General features: G+C 39.4%; 1 protein-coding gene and 1 long non-coding RNA gene across 2 annotated transcripts; one reads left to right on the top strand and one right to left on the bottom strand.

The window, feature by feature from the left end:
• Window positions 1-4,232: 4,232 nt before the first annotated feature.
• Window positions 4,233-14,824, top strand: LOC136239336 (uncharacterized). The gene is made up of 3 exons (XM_066030071.1): window positions 4,233-4,964; window positions 6,858-8,103; window positions 12,563-14,824. Exons 1-2 carry the CDS (start codon window positions 4,266-4,268, stop codon window positions 6,912-6,914), a joined length of 756 nt encoding a protein of 251 aa, XP_065886143.1. The 5' UTR covers window positions 4,233-4,265; the 3' UTR covers window positions 6,915-8,103; window positions 12,563-14,824.
• Window positions 14,825-15,081: 257 nt separating this feature from the next.
• LOC136239325 (uncharacterized) lies at window positions 15,082-17,357 on the bottom strand. Its single transcript, XR_010693412.1, has 3 exons — window positions 17,014-17,357; window positions 15,345-15,784; window positions 15,082-15,282 (listed from the first exon to the last, which is right to left on the bottom strand). It is a non-coding gene; the product is annotated as an uncharacterized lncRNA (long non-coding RNA).
• Window positions 17,358-21,284: the final 3,927 nt, after the last annotated feature.

The raw sequence follows: 21,284 nt of genomic DNA, 5'->3' as shown, positions 1-21,284 counted from the left end.
ATGTGACTTTCTCTTGGCATGTGCCCTGATGATTTAGCTAAACCTCCATCATTAATGGTAAGGCATTAAAAACCAACTTATAAAGTTTACGTTGACTGGTATAGGTGTTTTCTTACAGTTTTCATGCAGTTTACAGAAAGAATTCAAGTGAATTTTTGTCTACACACTTGCATTTGACAGACAGACAGTTTTTCAGCTTTATAGAATGCCAACTGACATACAATGATACAATCCAGTGTGTATACTAGAATGATACACTAGACAAGGCAGATCTAGGATTCCTAACAAGGGGTTCCTAGTGGTAGTAGGACTCAGGTGCAGGGATCTGGGGGTATAGCCCCCCAGACGCTGGCAAGGTTTTAATTTTATAATGCTTGAAGTTTAATAAAACTTGATGGTTTGTTTTGGTCTACTGATCCTCGCTACTATCATGCCATAATTTTTTTGAGTATTTCTTGGAACTTTTGCAATGCACACGTACACAGAAATACAATGGTGTCTTGATTACAGTACTATAGTTTATCAATTTTACCAGAATCTTTGAAAGAGTTCAACATTTACAGTACCTACACTCTATCTAGCTACATGTGATAAGTATGCAATCCATTCACAGTCATTAGCTTCAGTTTAAAAGATTATTTTATAGCTATAGTAAATCTTGTAGGACTGAATTACCTTAAGACACTAGGTAAAAAAAATACAATGGGACTTTTTTTAGTGCTTAAAATTTCTTTTCATTAAAGCCTTCTTCCATAAAATTACTGATGGAAGTCATTTGCTGCCCATGTAGCTACTCACTGAACCTACAAAACAAATTACAGCCAGGCTACTATAGCTAGTGTTAGCTAACCAATACTGAATTCTTACTATATGGTTAGCTTATTTAGCTAGCTTTATGCTAGCTGTAACTCACTAGGCAGGCTAGTAGCATTTTTTGGAACATTCTAATCAGTGAATACTCTATTAGAGTATTTCACTTAGCTACTGCTCTATTAGCCGGAGATTATTGATCCAAGGAGCTAATCAACTCTTTGCTTCTTCATCTTGGCATTTGCCCTTTGTTATCACTACTACCATCACCTCTCAAATTCTTCATGTAGTCTTGGAAGGTTTATAGCTACTACAAATACTGCACAAACCGGCTATGTTTAAACGATGGGCATTAATTAGAAGTTTAAAACCTGGGGTGTGATCCCTAAGTCTTGAAGGGAGTGTTAGAGTCTAGTCTATGATCAGTTAGCTGATGAATATTGGTAAGTATGATTTTTTTTTAAATTTCCCCGGGCTAGATGTTCTGCCCTGTTTCGTGTGTTATCAGTGCCCTATGGGATGGTTTGGTTGGAGGGGCAAATATTTCGAGGTTGAGATGTTGCTAAAAATACGAAAAATTTCGCGGATTTGTAAACACTTCCAAAATGTATTAGACTAGCTATATCATGGAGGGGAGTTTGTAAAAGACGGAATAAGGAATAGCGGAATAACTCGCATCACAACGAACGGGCATTTATATGGCTTATGCAATGTTAGCTGTATATTCTAGCTGTGCTAGCGCAATGATACTTAGCTACATACAGTAGTAGTAAGAGCGTATAGTAATCACTTCGCTAGGACGGCTATGAGCGACGAAGCAGTGTAGTTCACAACTGTAACAGCACACGCAATCGCCCTAACATTGCAAGGATGTCTACGACGGATGAGTTCACAGCTGTAACAGTACAATCACCCTAACATTGCATAAGAAGCCATATTGATATAAAACGCCCATTCGTTGTGACTCGAGTTATTCCGTTATTCCTTATTCCGCCTTTTACAAACTCCCATCATGGAGGTTTAAATATTTCAAGGGTAAAATTTTTGCTGATAATACTCAATAATTATATAGTCTCGCGTAGTCTTTCTTTTGTGTCGGGGCGGGGAAAGACGCCCCCACACAAAAGAAAAAGAAGGGTCTGGCTACGCGACACTAAATACCCAAAGCCGCGAAATCAGCGAAAATCCCCCCTCCCCCTCGAAATATGTAGATACCTTTTGAAGCGCGTTTTAATCTTCCATTTTATTTGGCACGTTCCGAGCACTCTCTGGAAAGTTTTACTCGAGCCTTGTAGTACAAGTAGGCAGGCTATGGAAGAAACATTTCGGCGAAGATGTACACTTCAAGGAATCAGCGTTTCTGGTAAACGTCTAGGTAGTGGAGCATACGGGACCGTTTTTGAGGCTCACTACTGTGGTATGCTGTTTGCTGCTAAAGAAATCCACTCTATGCTACTCGAATTTTCTGGTCCAGCACATATGAGGCGATATATAGGGGGAACAGTAGCAATTAAATACTGAAAAACCCGGTTTTATAGGTTTTTGGGTTTTCACAATTTTGCGGCTAGCTAGCTACAGACCTTATTCTGACAAATGTTAATGCAAAGTCCAGTTATAAGCATTTGTTCAATTGTGCCATATTTGGGACTTTTTCAGGAAAGATATGGAGAAAATTTTGCCTATTTTAAAGGACAAAATTACTAATAACTCCACCACCCTATAATGGATTTAAACCCCAAAACCCCACAAACCAGCCATGCAGTGCTCCAGTATTGTTGTTTGTGACTTACTGTACTCTATAAAACCATCAAAACCCCAAAACCCCAAAACTCCAAAAACCAGCCTTGCAGTGCTCCAGTATTGTTCTTTGTGACTTACTGAACTCTATAAAACCATCAAAACCCCAAAAACCCAAAAACCAGCCTTGCAGTGCTCCTGTAATGTTCTTTGTGACTTACTGTACTCTATAAAACCATCAAAACCCCAAAAACCCAAAAACCAGCCTTGCAGTGCTCCAGTATTGTTCTTTGTGACTTACTGTACTCTATAAAACCCCAAAACCCCAAAAACCAGCCATGCAGTGCTCCAGTATTGTTCTTTGTGACTTACTGAACTCTATAAAACCATCAAAACCCCAAAAACCCAAAAACCAGTCTTGCAGTGCTCCAGTAATGTTCTTTGTGACTTACTGTACTCTATAAAACCATCAAAACCCCAAAACCCCAAAAACCAGCCTTGCAGTGCTCCAGTATTGTTGTTTGTGACTTACTGTACTCTATAAAATCATCAAAACCCCAAAACCCCAAAAACCAGCCTTGCAGTGCTCCTGTAATGTTCTTTGTGACTTACTGTACTCTATAAAACCATCAAAACCCCAAAACCCCAAAAACCAGCCATGCAGTGCTCCTGTAATGTTCTTTGTGACTTACTGTACTCTATAAAACCATCAAAACCCCAAAAACCCAAAAACCAGCCTTGCATGCAGTGCTCCAGTATTGTTCTTTGTGACTTACTGAACTCTATAAAACCATCAAAACCCCAAAAACCCAAAAACCAGTCTTGCAGTGCTCCAGTAATGTTCTTTGTGACTTACTGTACTCTATAAAACCATCAAAACCCCAAAAACCCAAAAACCAGCCTTGCAGTGCTCCAGTATTGTTCTTTGTGACTTACTGAACTCTATAAAACCATCAAAACCCCAAAAACCCAAAAACCAGCCTTGCATGCAGTGCTCCAGTATTGTTCTTTGTGACTTACTGTACTCTATAAAACCATCAAAACCCCAAAACCCCAAAAACCAGCCTTGCAGTGCTTCAGTAATGTTCTTTGTGACTTACTGTACTCTATAAAACCATCAAAACCCCAAAAACCCAAAAACCTGCCTTACATGCAGTGCTCCAGTATTGTTCTTTGTGACTTACTGAACTCTATAAAACCATCAAAAACCCAAAAACCCAAAAACCAGCCTTGCAGTGCTCCAGTAATGTTCTTTGTGACTTACTGTACTCTATAAAACCATCAAAACCCCACAAACCCAAAACCCAGCTTTGCAGTGCTCCATGGTAATGTTCTTTGTGACCACTTACTGAACCGCTCTATAAAACCATCAAACAAAACCCCAAAAACCAGCCTTGCAGTGCTCCAGAAACGTTCTTTGTGACTTACTACCAGAACATGATAAACCATTTGCCAAAACCCACCGCATGCAACATAGCTACACAACGAGTACACAAATATCATATCAGCAGTCACTGGCTATATACACATAAATAAACCGCCATGTTGCCTCACGCGCTTAACTTACTTCACTATCATTCTTTAGACAGAGCCACCCGATGCAACTCATCATGTAAAACCTTCAAAACCAGGTTTTTCCATTCTTAAAATATACATATATCCCCCTTTATATCGCCATATCTAGTCCAGCAGAAGCCGCGAAGATCAAAGAAGACTTCATGAAGGAATGCTATCACCTCAGCGAATGTCGTCATCCAAATATCGTTCAGTTTATTGGATTGTACTATCCGCCTCAAAGAACAATACCTACAATGGTAATGGAAGAGATGGAATGCAATCTGAAAGAACTGATACAACGCGAAAGCATCCCATTTCACAAGGTTTTGTCTATTATACATGGTATATCACTGGGTGTGTGGTATATGCATAGCCACAACCCTCCTTTAATGCATCGAGACCTTCAACCAAACAATGTTCTTGTAAACACCTCTCCGCTGGTTGCTAAGATATGCGATTTTGGTGTAATGAGAGCTCCACCAGCAGTTACTGGTAGAGAAGATTTGACCCAAGCACCAGGATCAATACATTTCATGCCCCCTGAAGCGTTATCTCCACATCCAGTATATGGCCTACCACTGGATATCTTTAGTTTTGGTGGAGTAGCTCTTTTTGCGATAGCTGGTGAGTGGCCTACACCATCAGATAATCCAGGTGCATATAGATCCAGAACAAAGGGAGTTGAACTTGAGCGACGTCAGAAGTACTTGGATAAAATCAGAGGAGATGCTGCAGTGCTGAGGTTACTAGTGGAGGAGTGTCTTGCCGATAATCCTACTGTGAGGCCAACCATGTCAGCTGTCTGTGAGAGAATCAGGGAAGTAAAAGAAGATTATGCAATGCGTCATCCGGATGATGAGGTATATGCACAAATTATGTATGTCCATATAGTACATTAAACCTCTTATGCTTATAAAAGTATCACTGCATGTGTGGAAATTTTCATGGTATGTAATTTTCACGGATTTCGAACAGCTTTAAAAATTAAATCCATGAAAGTTTCATAGAATGTAACATTTCTTTGTGACACGTGTATACACATGCAAGTGGTACAACATAGACAATGACCAGTGCTTTTATATTTTCCTTTCACTGTTGTATGGAATAATAGCACTCTTATTTGTTCTATCTTTGCCCATGCAAATACTTTAACGGGCAGTTATAGAACAGTTACATATAGTTTAAACATTCTTATTACATAATGTACGTCCCTGTACACATACTGTATGTAGCAACAGGGACTGTTTCAAAAGTTATCATGCAAGTAAATAATGCTGGGATTAGCAATACCATGTAGCAGTTTCTGAATATATCTTGTTTAGAAATGCTAAATTATGTGTGTGCTTTTTTATTTCTATCAATAAGCAATCACCATGGTTAATTGGACCAAGAATGTTCATGTACTCATGTAAATGTCACAATCTCCTTTGATAAACTTGCTTGTTGCTTTTTTCCTCACCTTGTCATTGGGTGTTCATTTGTTATAACAACCTCTATCATCTCTGGTTTTGTGAAGCATTGAAGATGCTATTAAAACCAAATACAACTATACACATTTACAATTCTGCTTATGCGATAAATGATGGTCAATTATAAACGTCTGAAACATCAACCTCTGCTCTCAAGGAAACAGAGAAGCTTTGTTACTAGCCTAAAGTTATAGTAGCTAACCATGCATTTACTGCTTGCTCAATGTTATAAAATATTGTAACAGATTGTAGTTGCTTTTCCCTGTATGTAAACAAGCTTTATATTGTAATCCTTACATAAAGAAGGCAGTATGCTTTTGTGCACTCACTAAAGTAAGCTTATCTTGAGTCATGCATTTTCTGAAAATTCCTTTTGGAATTTATCTGTTAATTGGATGGTGGTTATTGGAATTGGAATTAGAATTTGAAGTTAATTGGAATCTGTTAATTGATTTTTATCTGTTAATCTGGCCAATGCATTCACGCAAATAACAGACAAGCGTGTATTTTACAGGAACCCAGAAAAGGCTATTTATTTCTCAGTAATAGTTAAACAGAAATAGCTTTTTTGTGTGAAATCCCTCAGGGTGGAACATCTTCCATTCCAAAGTTGAGCCAGTGGTTATTGAGATATGCACCTTCAAAGTTCATCTTATTTTCTTTGTGTGTTCTGGAACATTCTATAAGCTTAGTATTAGAAGTGCTCAGAAACCAGTTGGCTTTGCTACAATTTAAAAGTCACACTGGGTAAACTGCTTATGCAAACTAGTTGAATTTTCTTGCGCATGTCAGATAACTATCAAGGTACAAACCTTCAGTGATGTAATGGAAATCTGTTTAATTATCAACGAGTTATAATGTAAAAACCAACCATACATGCATGTACCAAGTGCATTTTGAGATCCCTTTATATATGCAACATTCAGCAACTAGCTAACATGAAATAAAATAATACAATATTTCAATATACAGTATATCTCAAATACAACTTCACACACGCATGGTACAACTATGCATGGTACTAAACATGATACTTGTGTACTTAAAGTCTATGTGTGTGAGTGTAAAAATGTGCAGCTACTACACCCTGTGTATGCAAGACTGCAACTTGCGTGTGCACATGTGTATACAAGTTTGCAACACACTTTTACTGTAAACGTGTCTAAACCTGCATATAGCAGTGGTGGGTTTTAAATGACCAATATGCATTCAATATTACAAGTGTATTTACTGTAGTTAAACCATTTCATATAATAAGTGTATGTTTTTTCCATAATCCACTAGCACGATATGGTATCTAACTGGAGCCATGTATCTAATGATCCGGATCTCGAAAAGTGATTCATGGAAACAGTACAGGATGTACCTGTACTTTTAATGGAACACACTGCATTCAAATTTTGTACAAAATCCACTGTTACTAAAGGCCTTGTCAACAATCAGTCATCCTGGTAGTCATGTCCATGCAAAATTGTTTGAAATTTATTGTACGTAGACTCTATTCAGTTTATATTTGGATATCCTAATCCTGGTCTATGGCTCCTTCAGGTGAGTTGGGAGCTGCTACTGGACCAGAGAAAATCCTGCTGACTGACTGCCTCACTCACTCACTCACTCACTCACTCACTCACTCACTCACTCACTCACTCACTCACTCACTCACTCACTCACTCACTCACTCACTCACTCACTCACTCACTCACTCACTCACTCACTCACTCACTCACTCACTCACTCACTCACTCACTCACTCACTCACTCACTCACTCATCCACTCACTCACCGACCGACCGGCTGATCAACCAACCAACTGACTGACTAATGCCTTCAGACAGGCACAACTTAATGATGGCTACGGGCTTGATTTTTCACTGTTGGATGTCGCTTCAGCCCGACAGGTACCTTTTGACATACCGCAGTACATACAGTGCATGCATCATGGACTTACCTTTATCCTCCTTTGTGTCCCATTTCTTTTTGCTGACAGCTGGAGGTGTCGATTCGTGGTAGCTCGATGTCTTTCCTACATTTGTAAACAGGAATCATCCATATTTTCCATGGTGACTGGATTGATTGCGGAGGCCCTTCTCCTACTTTTCTTCATTTGTAGTGATGTATAACAGGCTGAATATACAGTGTAGCTGAAAGTTAGGCATAATGGCCATTTTCGAGTTACTAATTATTGATAGTTGGGACACGTGTTCAGTCAAAAGCATTAACTCTGGCACCATTCTTTCTTTTGATGCGGTATGCGTGAATTCACCAATTATAATAATGTTACAAAAAAAGTAAACAAACATTAGGAATTTTAAGTTCGATCAGGGATCATAGAAAAAAAAGTAAGAAGACAAGAAAGGTCACCTACACCTGCAGTTATACTAGTGGACATTTAGGATTACTTTTTTTGTTAACTTATTATTGTGTAAAAGATTACTTATGACCAATATATGAATTACAATATGTACTTTTTCATTGATAGCCTACAGCAGGAAAAGATAATCAGGTTTACATTCCAGAATTACAGCAGAAGGTGTACAAAAGCAATAACTGCATGGTATATATTAGTGCTCAAAATGCATTGGAGGTAGTATATCAAAATAATAGTCCTAGGAGGGAGTAAATCTTTAATTGACAGTATTATCTCCAGTTCTTGTTAATGGATTCCAGGTTGTGATAACGCAACAGTTTAATGATTCACATGGATATCATTTTGAACAACTACAATTTAATGCACACCGTCAACTGAACTGAACAATGACTGAGTGGGCGCGTGTTACAAATGTGCGCATGCGTGAAAATCAATCTACTACAATCCTCCCCTCAAAAATAAAACTAGGGAGAAAAAAAAAAAACTTACAACAATAATGCTTGTAATGAATACAGATAATAGTTATAAGTTCAGTCTGTCTGGAGGTCTTCTGACTCTAGATGATGTACGTAATGGTTGTGCTTCTTGGCTAACAACGGAGGAGTTTGTATTACTGTCCTCAAGTGCTAAAGGTGCTGGAAAGTCGAAGTCATCAACAGAAGGGTGCACACTAGTACTAGTGGCGGCAGATACAGAGTCAGAATCTTCATCAAAATGACATTTCCTTAGCTGATCTTGATGTTTACGACATATAGTACCATCACAATCAAGACGGACCTTGTAGGAAACAGGACCCGTAACCTGCACAATTTCCCCAGATATCCATGTAATAGGACCACTGTAGATGTGAACAAAGACTTTGTCTCCCACATTGAAAGGTCGAGACTTGGCATGCTGGTCATGTTGCTGCTTTTGTCTGTCTTGGACGTCTGTGATGCGCTTAGACAAATTTGGCACAACCAAGTCTAATCTGGATTTCAATTGACGATTCATCAGTAGGTTGGCAGGTGGGACTCCAGTTGTGCTGTGCGGTGTTATTCGATATTCAAAAAGAAAACGTTGGATCTTTGTCTCCAATGAGCCATCTTTAAACTTCTTTAATGCGGATTTAAAAGTCTGCACAGCACGCTCTGCCAGGCCATTGCTTGCTGGGTGGTATGGTGCAGATGTTATGTGCTTGATTCCATTCAACAAATAAAACTGCTTCATCTCTGAACTTGTAAAAACTGTAGCATTATCAGTGACAATAGTGTCCGGTAACCCATGAATCGAACAAATGCTTCTAAGCTTATCAATCATGACTCTAGATGTGGCATTTCTAACAGGGACAACTTCCAACCATTTAGAAAAAGCATCCACAACCACCAGGAACATGTGGTCAAGCAGTGGCCCTGCATAGTCCATGTGAAGCTGGGACCATGGTTTCTCTGGAATTGACCATGGATGAAGTGGAGCCAATGGTGGCAAAGGCTTACTCGCCTGACATGCTGAGCAGGTTCTTACTATATCTTCAATAGCTTTATCCAATTGTGGCCACCATACCACCATCCTTGCCCTTGCCTTCATTCGTGATGCTCCTTGGTGTGCTTCATGTAAATCATCTAAGATTCTCTTACGTCCTGCTGGTGGAATAATTACCCTAGTACCCCATAGAACACAACCGTCCAGTGACGACAACTCATGTTTTTTGGATGCATATGGATGCAGAGCTGGATCAACTGACTCTGGCCAACCATTTTGAACAAAATAAAGTACTCTTGACAATTCTTTGTCACGGCGAGTCATAGTCTTAATCTGAGTAGCCGTAACAGGGCCACAGTTCAAGTGTTCTACTAGTAACACTAGTTCATTTGGAATTGGGACATTCTGTGGTTGTGATGGCAAGGGTAAACGGCTTAACCCATCTGCATTTCCAATGTCTGAACCTTTCTTGTACACAATGTTGTACTGATAGGCCGCCAAAGTCAACGCCCACCGCTGGATTCTAGCAGAAGCTAACGTGGGAACAGCTTTAGATTCATTCAGTAGACTTTTCAGGGGCTTATGGTCGGTATAAAGTGTGAAACTACGCCCATACACATAGTTATGGAAACGTTTAGTGCCGAAAATCAAAGCGAGAGCTTCTTTTTCGAGTTGCGAGTAGTTTTGTTCTGGTCGAGATAGCGTTCTTGACGCATAAGCAACTGGCTTTTCTACTCCCTTTTCATCAATCTGGGATAAAACAGCGCCAACGCCATAAGGAGATGCATCACACATTAAAGTCAATGTTTTATTGGGATCGTAGTGGACCAGTAGGCTATCTGAGGTTAAGAGCTCTTTGGAATTTTGAAAAGCTTTAGCTTGTGTCGGTGACCATTGCCATTTAACATTTTTACGTAACAAGTGATACAAGGGCGCTAAAGTCGTGGCCATGTTGGGTACAAATTTACTGTAGTAACTTAATAACCCCAGATAAGCCTTCAGTTCTGTGACATTCTGTGGTGTGGGTGCATCTCTCACAGCCTCAAGTTTGGCTGCAGAGGGATGCAACCCACTAGCATCAATGACATGGCCTAAATATTGAACAGCAGGTACCATGAACTCACATTTGTCTTTGCATAGACGAAGACCTGCCTCTTGTAGTCTTGACAACACCACCTTTAAGTTAGACATGTGCTCCTCTGTGGATGTACCGGTGATGAGGATATCATCCAAGTACACCAAAACTCTGGGAATTCCTTGCAACAATGTTTCCATTGTCCTCTGAAAAATGCCTGGGGCAGAGGACACTCCGAAAGGCAAACGCTGGTAACTAAACAACCCTTTGTGGGTGTTAATGGTCACAACTTCTTTGGACTGTTCATCTGATTCAAGCTGCTGATATGCTTGGCTCATATCTAGCTTTGTAAAAGTGATACCACCCGTTAGCGAGGAAAACAGGTCTTCTACCTTAGGAATTGGATACTGCTCAAGCCTGGAAGCCTTATTGGCGGTCAGTTTATAATCGCCACATATTCTGATAGACTTTTTGTCCGTTTTTAAGACTGGAACAATTGGCGCAGCCCACTTGGAAGTTTTAACTGGCTTTATGATACCAAGGTTTTCTAGCCTTGCCAACTCATTTTCAACCTTTTCTCGCATGGAATATGGTATGGAGCGGGCTTTACAGAACTTAGGAGGAACTGTTGGATCCACATGAATGGATACCTTGTCACCCTTAAAGGTACCTAGCTCATCAGTAAAAAGCTCAGAAAATGGCTGTAATAGGTGTTGTAACGAACTTTCTTGTACCGAGTAGACTGGGATAATTGAAGGCCAGTCTAACCGGATATACTGCAACCAGTCTCGACCCAAGAGGGTTGGGCCGTCAGTAGCAACCACAATCAATAACAATTTGTGTGTGCAGTTATTGTAACTCACTTCGCAAGAGACCTTCCCTTTAACTGGTAACTGCTCCCCTGAGTATGTACACAACTTGACATCTGTAGTGTGCCAGCTTTCCGAGTTAGCTTGGAAAATTTCCTTGTAACTAGATTCCGATATGATGGAAACTGCAGAGCCTGTATCAATTTCCATTGATATTGTTTTCCCATTTACTGTAATTGGTGTAGTCAAAGGAGCAGGATGAGCACTGGAACAATTCTGGTTGATAGCAAACAAATGGTATTCTTCTGACAGAGGAGTCTGAGCCACTATGGTATTTGTTGGTTTTCCTACTGTAGTAGGAGCGACTGGTTGTGAGAAGCTGCGGCTGCGACAAACTGCTGCTATATGCCCTTTCTTGTGACAGTTACTACAAACAGATTCCTTGAACCAGCAATCTGGGGCTTTGTGATTAGGCTTTCCACATCGGTAACACTTGACAGATGATCGTGGCAGTTTCTCGTTTTTATACACTGGAACTGTAGTATCACTGGTGGGTGCCGTTGCAGCCTGAAGCTGCTTTGCATCTTTAGTCGCTGCTTCGAAAGCTAAAGCAACCTCGAAGGCCTTCTTGAAGGTTAACTTGTCCTCAGCCAGTAGTCGCTTCTGAACTTGTGGTTCATTGATGCCACACACCAGTCGGTCGCGCAACATAAGATCCAACGTTTCACCGAAATTGCAGTGCTCCGATAAGGATCGCAATTCAGCAACATAGGCCGCGACAGTTTCATCCGATTCTCTTACTCTGGTATTAAAGCGGAATCGTTGAGCAATCTCAGACGGAGGTGGGCAAAAATGAGTTGTCATTGTCTTCACCAAATTCTTGAACGAAACGTCAGTCGGCTTGTTGGGTGCGACAAGATTACGAAGGACCTTATATGCCTTGGCTCCCATAGAGCTGATGAGTACTGAACGTTGCTTGGTAGAGTCTGTAATATCATTTGCAACGAAATAATGCTCCATGCGCTCAATGTATTGCACCCAATCGTCGCCATTTGCAGTGTTAAATTCTTCCAACTTTCCAAAGGACACAGCCATTACGTAGCGTAGGATACGATAGTCCTCGTCGCCAAATGTGATAACGCAACAGTTTAATGATTCACATGGATATCATTTTGAACAACTACAATTTAATGCACACCGTCAACTGAACTGAACAATGACTGAGTGGGCGCGTGTTACAAATGTGCGCATGCGTGAAAATCAATCTACTACACAGGTATTCCCAAATTTCTTTGATGAAACTTTGTTGCTATAATGATTATAGTGGTACTTAAAGTGTAATATTATGTTCACTTGTGATAACTAAGAACTCAAGCTTCAGTGTTGTATACTCAACCGGGACACTTGAAAATTTCACTGAGACACTCAAAGGGATTTTTGCTACAAGTCAGCAATGGAAGATACGTTTTGAAGATGTACACTACAAGGAGTCAGTCTTTCTGGTTAATGTCCAGGTAGTGGAGCATACAGGACCATTTTTGAGGCTCATGCACTACTGTGGTGTGCTGTTTGCTGCTATAGAAATCCACTCCATGCTCTCAATATTACCTCTGCAATCAATCAAATCACAGTGCAAAGCTCAAATGATTCCTGTTATGTAGGGAAGTCATCATGTTGCACCACTTCCAATTGACATCTTTTGCTGTCAGCAAAGACAATGGGAGACAAAGGAGGACAAAGGTAAGTCCATAAAGCATACATTGGACATACTACGGTACGCCAAAAGGCACCAGTCGGATTAAAGCGACGCCTAACAGTAAAAATATCAGGCCCATAGCCTTAGCAGTTGTCGAATTATGTTTGTCTGAAGGCATCAGGAAGGCAGGCAGACAGTTAGTTAGCCAGTCAGTATAAAATAAAAATATTAAATTCTATCATTTTTGGCTGCTTTGTAGACACTCTTGGGCTTCCTTATACCTCACCAATACTGCCAAGGCACCATAAAAAGCAAGTCCATGGTGCATGCATTGTATGTACTGCGGTTGGCAAAAAGGCACATCTCAGGATGAAGTGGCCTGAAAAGCTCAAACTTTAAGATCTCTAATGCCAGTTAATAGCTGCGGCTACTATAGCTTTCAGCAAGGAAACCTTGCGGATGTGAAGGCAGCTACTATCCAAGGGAGGCTACTATGAGCTTGTGTGGCAGTAGCCCACGGTGTTTATACGGATTCACGAGTGACTGATCATCATTCAATAATTATCATTCGTAATATCATTTGTAATATCATTCATTTTGACTTCTCTCAAAAATGCTATTTCCTGGTACAAGCTGCAGTTCTTATCCGAGGGCGACTCTTGTGACTATAATTCTAGGCTGTGGAGCAGCTACTATCCAGGGGTGGCTATTATATGGGCTGCAGCTATTAACCAGTCAAATATGGTATACAGTACTTATGACTGATGAACCACATTTGACATACTGTATTACAAAATTAATTTTGACTCTCATATGGCTTGTTACATCTCTGTAATTAATCCAGTCACTACAGATTATATGGAAAATATGGACAATAATCATGATAACCAATCAGCAAAGACACAGGGAAGTTACGATGTGCTATTGCAAATCAACACTTTGCACTTTCAGCAAAAAGATTGACCTACTTATTTACTTGCAAAAGTATCTTCCACCACTACATGACCATTTAAAGCACTTGCGTGGGCGGAGATCAAATGAATAAGAGTACTATTATTTCCATACAGCATTGCATATGGAAAATACAGCACTGTTGATCACATGCGTAACATTTAAAATCTCCATAAGTAGCCAAAATATGCTATCTGGTTGTTTCAGTATGATCAAACTGACTGTCTGATGACTGAAACTGATGCAGTTTGGGTCTAAAAAATAAATGTTCCAAACAAGGACAATCAGAAAGCACTTGAAACCAGTTAAAGCACCACCACACTTGTACCATATGGCACTCTGGTGTGGTCTTGAGCTGAATACAGCACTTGGCTTCACCTCCATGCAGGCTTGAGCCAATTATACTTTGAAAATAGCCAATTATGCTTTTGAGCAGTGCTCAAAGATCCAGCCTATTATACTCAAAATTGTGCTCTCAAAATCAAGATTATTCTTGAGAGCTGACTGTTTTATTAAAGTATATTAGCATTTCCTGACTGCTGTATTAGAGTAAGTGACTGCTCTATTAAAATATCTTGATCTTATTACTATAAAGTGTGATTAGACTCTATTTAGGCTGTTTTGGGTGGGTAATAAATCTCATATACTCCACCTTGTTTTCTAATATACTCCACGCCTTCAGGCACAATATAACATATGCTCAAAATCTAGGTTTATCCAATCGCTATGTATTGTTCACGTGCAGTGATTTAACGAGCGCCTATTATTTTGTCACGTGAGGACGCATAGTTGCTATGGTGCTAGTATTATCGCAAGAAAACCAGCCACTCTTGCCGAGCCTACAGCAGAAACAGCCGTGGATGAGGTAAGTAATCTGAGTGTAATGTGAAATAGAGTCTAAAGCAGTTATACGGGCACAATGTGGAGTTTAAACCCTCAGGCCCTTAGTAGCGCCCTCGCTTCGCTCGTGCGCTACAGCCCGGGCCTTCAGGTTTATAAATTTCATAGACTCCACATTGTGCCCGTATAACTATTATATAATCAGTCAAGAAATAGCAAAACTAATAACACTGCAATGTTTTTTGATATGAGATGCTGTAATAATGTGCAATGTGTTCATGTTGAGCAGTATTTTTAGTGCGTAATTTACATGTAGACTGTCTAAACCGAGCTTTCATTAAAATATAAGATTTTGGTGGACAAGCCCTTCCATGCAGAACCCATAAGTAGCATCCATGTTTCAACTCGACATAGAAAAAATCCAACGATGTGCTGCAAGATGGGTCCTTTCTGGTTTTAGTTGGTACAGTAGTGTGACAGATATGTTTAACTTCCTTAAATGGCCAACCCTACAAGAGAGAAGACACATTAATAGGTTAAGCCAATTTCACAAAATTGTTCATCAGCTTACTCTTTCCATACAGCTACCATTGCATGGTCTTTTTACGTTCCTTATAGTGTGACAAATCAGCAGATGACCTTGTAGCTTTAGCACGATTATAACTAGCTTGTTTCCGTCGCCTCAACTGTTTGATATGTCTATTAATCCATGGTTGGTGGTAGTTGGTTCTTTTCAGTTTTGGTGGAACAAATTTGTCCAACAAAAGTAGAAGGTTGTCTCGTAAACAATTCCATAAAGATTCCACACATGATTCGACAGTAAACTGGTCACAAAACTCCTTAGCAAACTTACTCATAGATTCTTTCAACTCAGACATATTAGCACTATTCCATAGATAAACTTTGTAACTGTTTGTTGGGTTATAAAATGCCTCGGATTCCACTGTTGCTGCTATGATTTCGTGATCACTTATACCAGAAGTAGAGTAACATTCCTGCACCAGAGTAGGTCTGTTGGTAAATAGCAAATCTAAAATATTATCATTTCTGGTGTGGAAATCAACTATTTGTGTAAAACCACAATATACTAGTGAACATTTAATCCCTAATCCAGTCTATACCCAAAACCAGGACTGAATTAGGGATTAAATGTTCACTAATATCTGGAGGTGTAGGCAACCTCCCTTGTTTCCCTACTTTTTTTATGATCCCTAATAGAACTTAAAATTTCAAATTTTCCTTTAACTTGTTTCTTTATTTTTTGTAGCATTATTATGAATGGTGAACCCACGCATACCGCATCAAAAGAAATGATGGCGCCAGAATTAATGGTTTCGTCTGAACGCGCCCCAGCTATCACAAACTGTTTCGAAAGTACAGTGTCCATTACGCTTCGATTTCAGCTATGCTCAGCCCGTTACACAGCGCCACATACGAAAAACAGCAAAAGAAGTTCCTCTACTACAATCCTGTCACCACAATAATACGACGATTCGCACGCCCCAACTATCAATTACTGCCTCGTAAGTGCAGCGGCTATATTACGCTTCGCTTTCAGCTCCTTACACAACATTACAAACAAAGAACAGTGTTAGAATCATCTCTGCAATCAGTCCAGTCACCACGGAAAATACGGACGGTTCCCGTTTACAAACGTACTGTAGGGAAGCCATGCATAGCGCTACCGCGAATCGACACCTTTGGCTGTAAGCAAAAAGAAATGGGACACAAGGAAAGACAAAGGTAAGTCCATGATGCGTGCATTGTATGTACTGCGGTATGCCAAAAGGCACGTACTGGCCATTCGTGGGAGCAGAAAGCTGCAGTCAACCGAGCTCCCTGCTGTTTTCACTGAGCTGCGCTTAGTGGAGAGCCTTATTCTTACTGATTAGAACAATTGTTTTTATGTGTTGTTAAAACGTGTTCATTAATAGAATTGTAAAAAGGCACGTATCGGGGCGAAGCGACGTCGAACAGTGAAAAAATCAAGCCTGTAGGTTATACCTAACCAATACTGTCAAGGTGCCAGGATGGAGTTGTGAAGCTGGTTTTTGGATGAATTTTTTGGCTAGGAAACCCAATTCTCTGTGATTCCTAATATACAGTACAACCGTACTGTATGATTATTGTTCTCCATGAAAAATAAAAATAATAAAAAGATAATATAAATCAATAATAAACACTTAAACAGTGGGCAGAGAGGCAAACTCTGCCTAGTCCTGGGATGATGGTATTGTTACCTTACAGAAGCAGCATTGTCACGTTGACCATCAAATACGAAGAAACTGGGACGAACTTTGAAGGCGTATATCTCAATGATGGCCTAACGGATTCAGCGAAAATTGAAATGGAAGGTGCGAGGGAGTTTCCACAGCAAAAATGGTTAATTCTGTCCAGCCATTATCAAGCTACAGATGCGTGAAGACGGCGTTTTCTTGGTTCCTGCAAAATGCACACTTGTCTGTCGCGTCCCGCACTGGCTGTACTTGGCCTACAATTACGGAATGGCAAATCTCTGCACATAACGAGATTGCCGATTTTTTTTTTCCTGCACCTAATTTTTGTTACATGGCCCTACCTCAGACGATAAAATTTCAGTTTGAGGTTTCTCACAATCCTGAAACTGAAATACGTATATTAATATTGAAACTAAAACAGTTTCATTGTTTTCATAAATGTGACATTTGGTTTTCTGTTTGCTAGCTATGCACTAGGGTGCACTGTACAGTTCCGCGTATGGTTTCTGAGGTTAGCACAGCTGGGGTTTACTAATGGATTCTCATGGTCACCGATAATTATCTGATTAGTCTGTGGCTTGTTTAGGTAAGGTATATATTATCTATGGTTTAACGCGTGGCGCGCCCAACGAGAAGATGTCTTTATGATGAAATAACCTACCACAAGCGAAGAAAGAAGTGCGATATACATGAAGGAAGTGAAGTAAGTGTTGCATCTTCTTCATCGTGGTCTAATGAATATAGCGATCCGTAATTGACCAATTATATTCCGGTTATGCAATTAAGAAACAATAACTGTGGCCATAAAACAGCTGCGGGCACTTCAGTTTCTACACCTTGATAATGAAATTAGAACTAGTTCGTCATTTTAGACCCAATAGACACGAAAATTTCAGATATGCAACCATGGTATTTATGCATTAAAAGAGCGTTTGCCGTTTTTGATAGCTCTTTCTGGCGAGGAATGTCGTGGAAGTAAAAAATGCTGATTAGTGCCAGCACAAAGCAGAAGAAGAGTATCTGATTTTTTTACAATTAATAGCATTAAATAAACAGTACATAATAAAAAGAGTATCTGATAATTGAGAAGCCAGAGAACAAAAATAGAAGCGCACGCTTGCTTTTACAGTTTTAAATGTATTTTAAAAGAATCAAGTCTCTAGGGCGTAAAATAATAAATACTTTAGGTTTAAGGAAGAAAATCCACCCCTTCTGGAGGAAGACTGAGTGTGACCCCGACTAGACATTGGGTGACCTACAGTTCGAATCCTTGGGTTGGAGGGATTTTTTCCTTACTTTGGCCGCTTTTCTGTTACACCTTTTCAGTTAGTCAGTAAGTCAAATCATTAGGTCTAAGTCCCTGAGATTAGGTTAGGTAATCATAAGCACATGTTGCTGTCAGACCTTCAGTGCTGGTCACTATAAAGTGCTAATAATAATAATAATAATAATAATAATAATAAGTAAACTGTGAGACTAGTCCTAGTTTGAAGCAAAAAGTTATAACTCACCTTCTACTGTGAGTTAAGACATGGGATTTGCACTAAACTGTGCAGTAGTGATTTGCAAATAAAAAGTGTAAGTTATAGCAGAAAACATACCGTATAGAGCGAAACTTTTTGCGGGAAAAACTTGGGTTAATTTGGAAATTCACTACAAATTCGCCAAAGTTTAACCCGCCAATTACTCGTAGCGCCTGAGAATAGCATCTATATAGCTATAGATTAAACTCGAATTCGCCAAAGTTTATTTCACCAAATGCATTTAGGTTGCTATGCGCCAAAGCTTACCCCCGCCGAAGTTTCCCTCTATACGGTAATTTGCAGAAAGCCATTCGCGGAACTGCATAGAGCACCCTTTCGAGATCTATCGTTTATTTAACTTTACAGTATGCGTGCAAGTAAAAATTCAAAATGGCTGTTGCTATTGTTCCGGCAGTTATGTGAATAAAAATAAAACTTAGACAAAAAGGTTCTCAAACGAAAAAAAAGAAGCAAAATGTCTTGAGCGGGAATCGAACCCGGGACCCTCAGTGCTTGAACCCAGAGTCCTACCCATTGTGCTACGTGGCTCCCAGCTACCCAACTCCCTTAGTTTCTACCTCTCCGAGTAAAGTAACTTCTATATAATAGACATTGAAGGTGAAGAAGAAACTAAATCTGAACCCGACCCTAACCCTAACCTGACACTAGAGCTACTTTTCGCGTCCCTTAAAGTTGAATGCTCGGGGCAACCTACTAGACGCATTCCCTGAAGTCGAATACTCGGGGCAGCCTACTAGACGTGTGCCCTAAAGTCGAATTCTAGGGGCATAGCATACAACTAGTGTGCTTGATAGTGAGAAATCTAGTGCACTTGATGATTGGACAGAGACTTTGGACAGTGGTAATTCAGTAGATGTTTTGTACCTTGACTTTAAGAAGGCTTTTGACTCTGTTCTTCATGAAAGGTTGCTCAAAAAGATTTATGCATATGGTTTTAGAGGTGATCTGTTTAATTGGATACAAGACTTTTTGAAAGGACGCAGACAAAGAGTTTCTGTGAATGGTTCAATGTCTGGTTGGAGTGATGTAATAAGTGGAATACCTCAAGGATCAGTCTTGGGTCCTCTCTTCTTTGCAATTTTCATCAATGATCTGCCATCATTATTAAGGAATAAAGTTCTTTTATTTGCAGATGACACAAAAATATATTCCAGCATTAGTCGTGCTAACCCAATATCCTCCCTGCAAGATGATATTAATGCTTGCATTGAATGGTCAGTAATGTGGCAGTTGCCTTTCAACATTTCTAAATGTAAAATACTACATATAGGTCAGTTTAATCCAAGATATTGTTATAAGATGGATGGGATGGATATTGTTAAGGTAAATGAGGAAAAGGATTTGGGGGTGTTGATTGATTGCAATCTCAAGTTTCATAGTCAGTGTTCGCAGTGGTTAATAAGGCTAATAGACTTCTTGGCCTTATTAAACAGACCTTTTCGGATATTTCTGTAGATTCATTTACATGTTTATACAAATCAATAGTACGTCCTATTTTAGAATATGGTAACTTGGTTTGGGGACCTCACTATAAAACAGACATCCAAAAATTTGAAAAATCCAACGGAAAGCAACTAGAATGATCAAATCTATAAGAAATCTTGACAACGAGGAATGATTGAAAGTACTTAACTTGCCATCATTACATTATAGACGTTATAGAGGTGACATGATTGCTGTCTACAATATGCTACATGATAAGTATGGTATAGACCATTCTGATTTTTTTACTTTTTCACCCATTACCCATACCAGAGGTCATACATTTAAGCTATTTAAATATTTTTCAAGAACAGATGCCAGGAAATATTTTTTTACAAGAAGAGTTGTTGAACCATGGAATAATTTACCCCAAGAAGTAGCATGTGCAGCATCAGTTGATGATTTTAAGAAATTGATTGACCAATATTCATCTAACACTATGTATAAATGTATGTAATTAGTCTACTTGTACTTTTTTTACCTGTTCATCAGGTGTAACAGGCTGTTTAGCCTTATAAATTACCTGTAATAAATAATAATAATAATAATAACACTGACAAAATATTTCCGGCTGCCGGAACAATAGCAACTTCGAATCAAAATTGCATGCTGAAGATATGCCAGCAACGGGTGCTGAATTGAAGGTGGAAGAAAGTAAATAATTTTAGTTACCATTCATTACAAAGTTATAGTTACAATTCATTGAAGTTAACGGAGATAGGCACACTGGAGCAACGATGACATGGACAAAGGATGTGAAAAATGCAGGCTCAATCAGAATTGAAATTATTGGGAAAATGATTCTATAGCTAGGTGTTGGATTAATTGGCGTTTGATGGTGTTAGTTGGTAATGAAATGTTAATAACTGGGAGATAGTTAATAATAATAATAATATATTGCTTTACAGAATTGTGGTACAACTACACATACAGAAAATTTTGGCTTGCAAGGGACATACAATTCTGAGGGTCTACCAGACACCAGCTCTGGTAGCCTATGTAGTTAACTAACTATAGCTATCTAATTACAATTATCTAAAATAACTTACAAATAACTATAATTGCTTGGTGCAGGAGTCTTGGAGCATCGAGAACAAGGGCACAAGTAATGAAATCTACGGGAGTATTGTCAAAATTGGCTAGAAAATGGTTCCATAGAAATTTCTTCAGCTTGTAAAGTTGTACGATTTTATTGAAATAAAAGTGATGCTGTACTGCTGATGTTGTTCTAGGATGGGTTAGCTTGTG

This window comes from Dysidea avara, chromosome 1 (genome assembly GCF_963678975.1).
Source record: "Dysidea avara chromosome 1, odDysAvar1.4, whole genome shotgun sequence".
Taxonomy (NCBI): domain Eukaryota; kingdom Metazoa; phylum Porifera; class Demospongiae; order Dictyoceratida; family Dysideidae; genus Dysidea; species Dysidea avara.
This window is presented reverse-complemented; position numbering and strand designations above follow the sequence as displayed.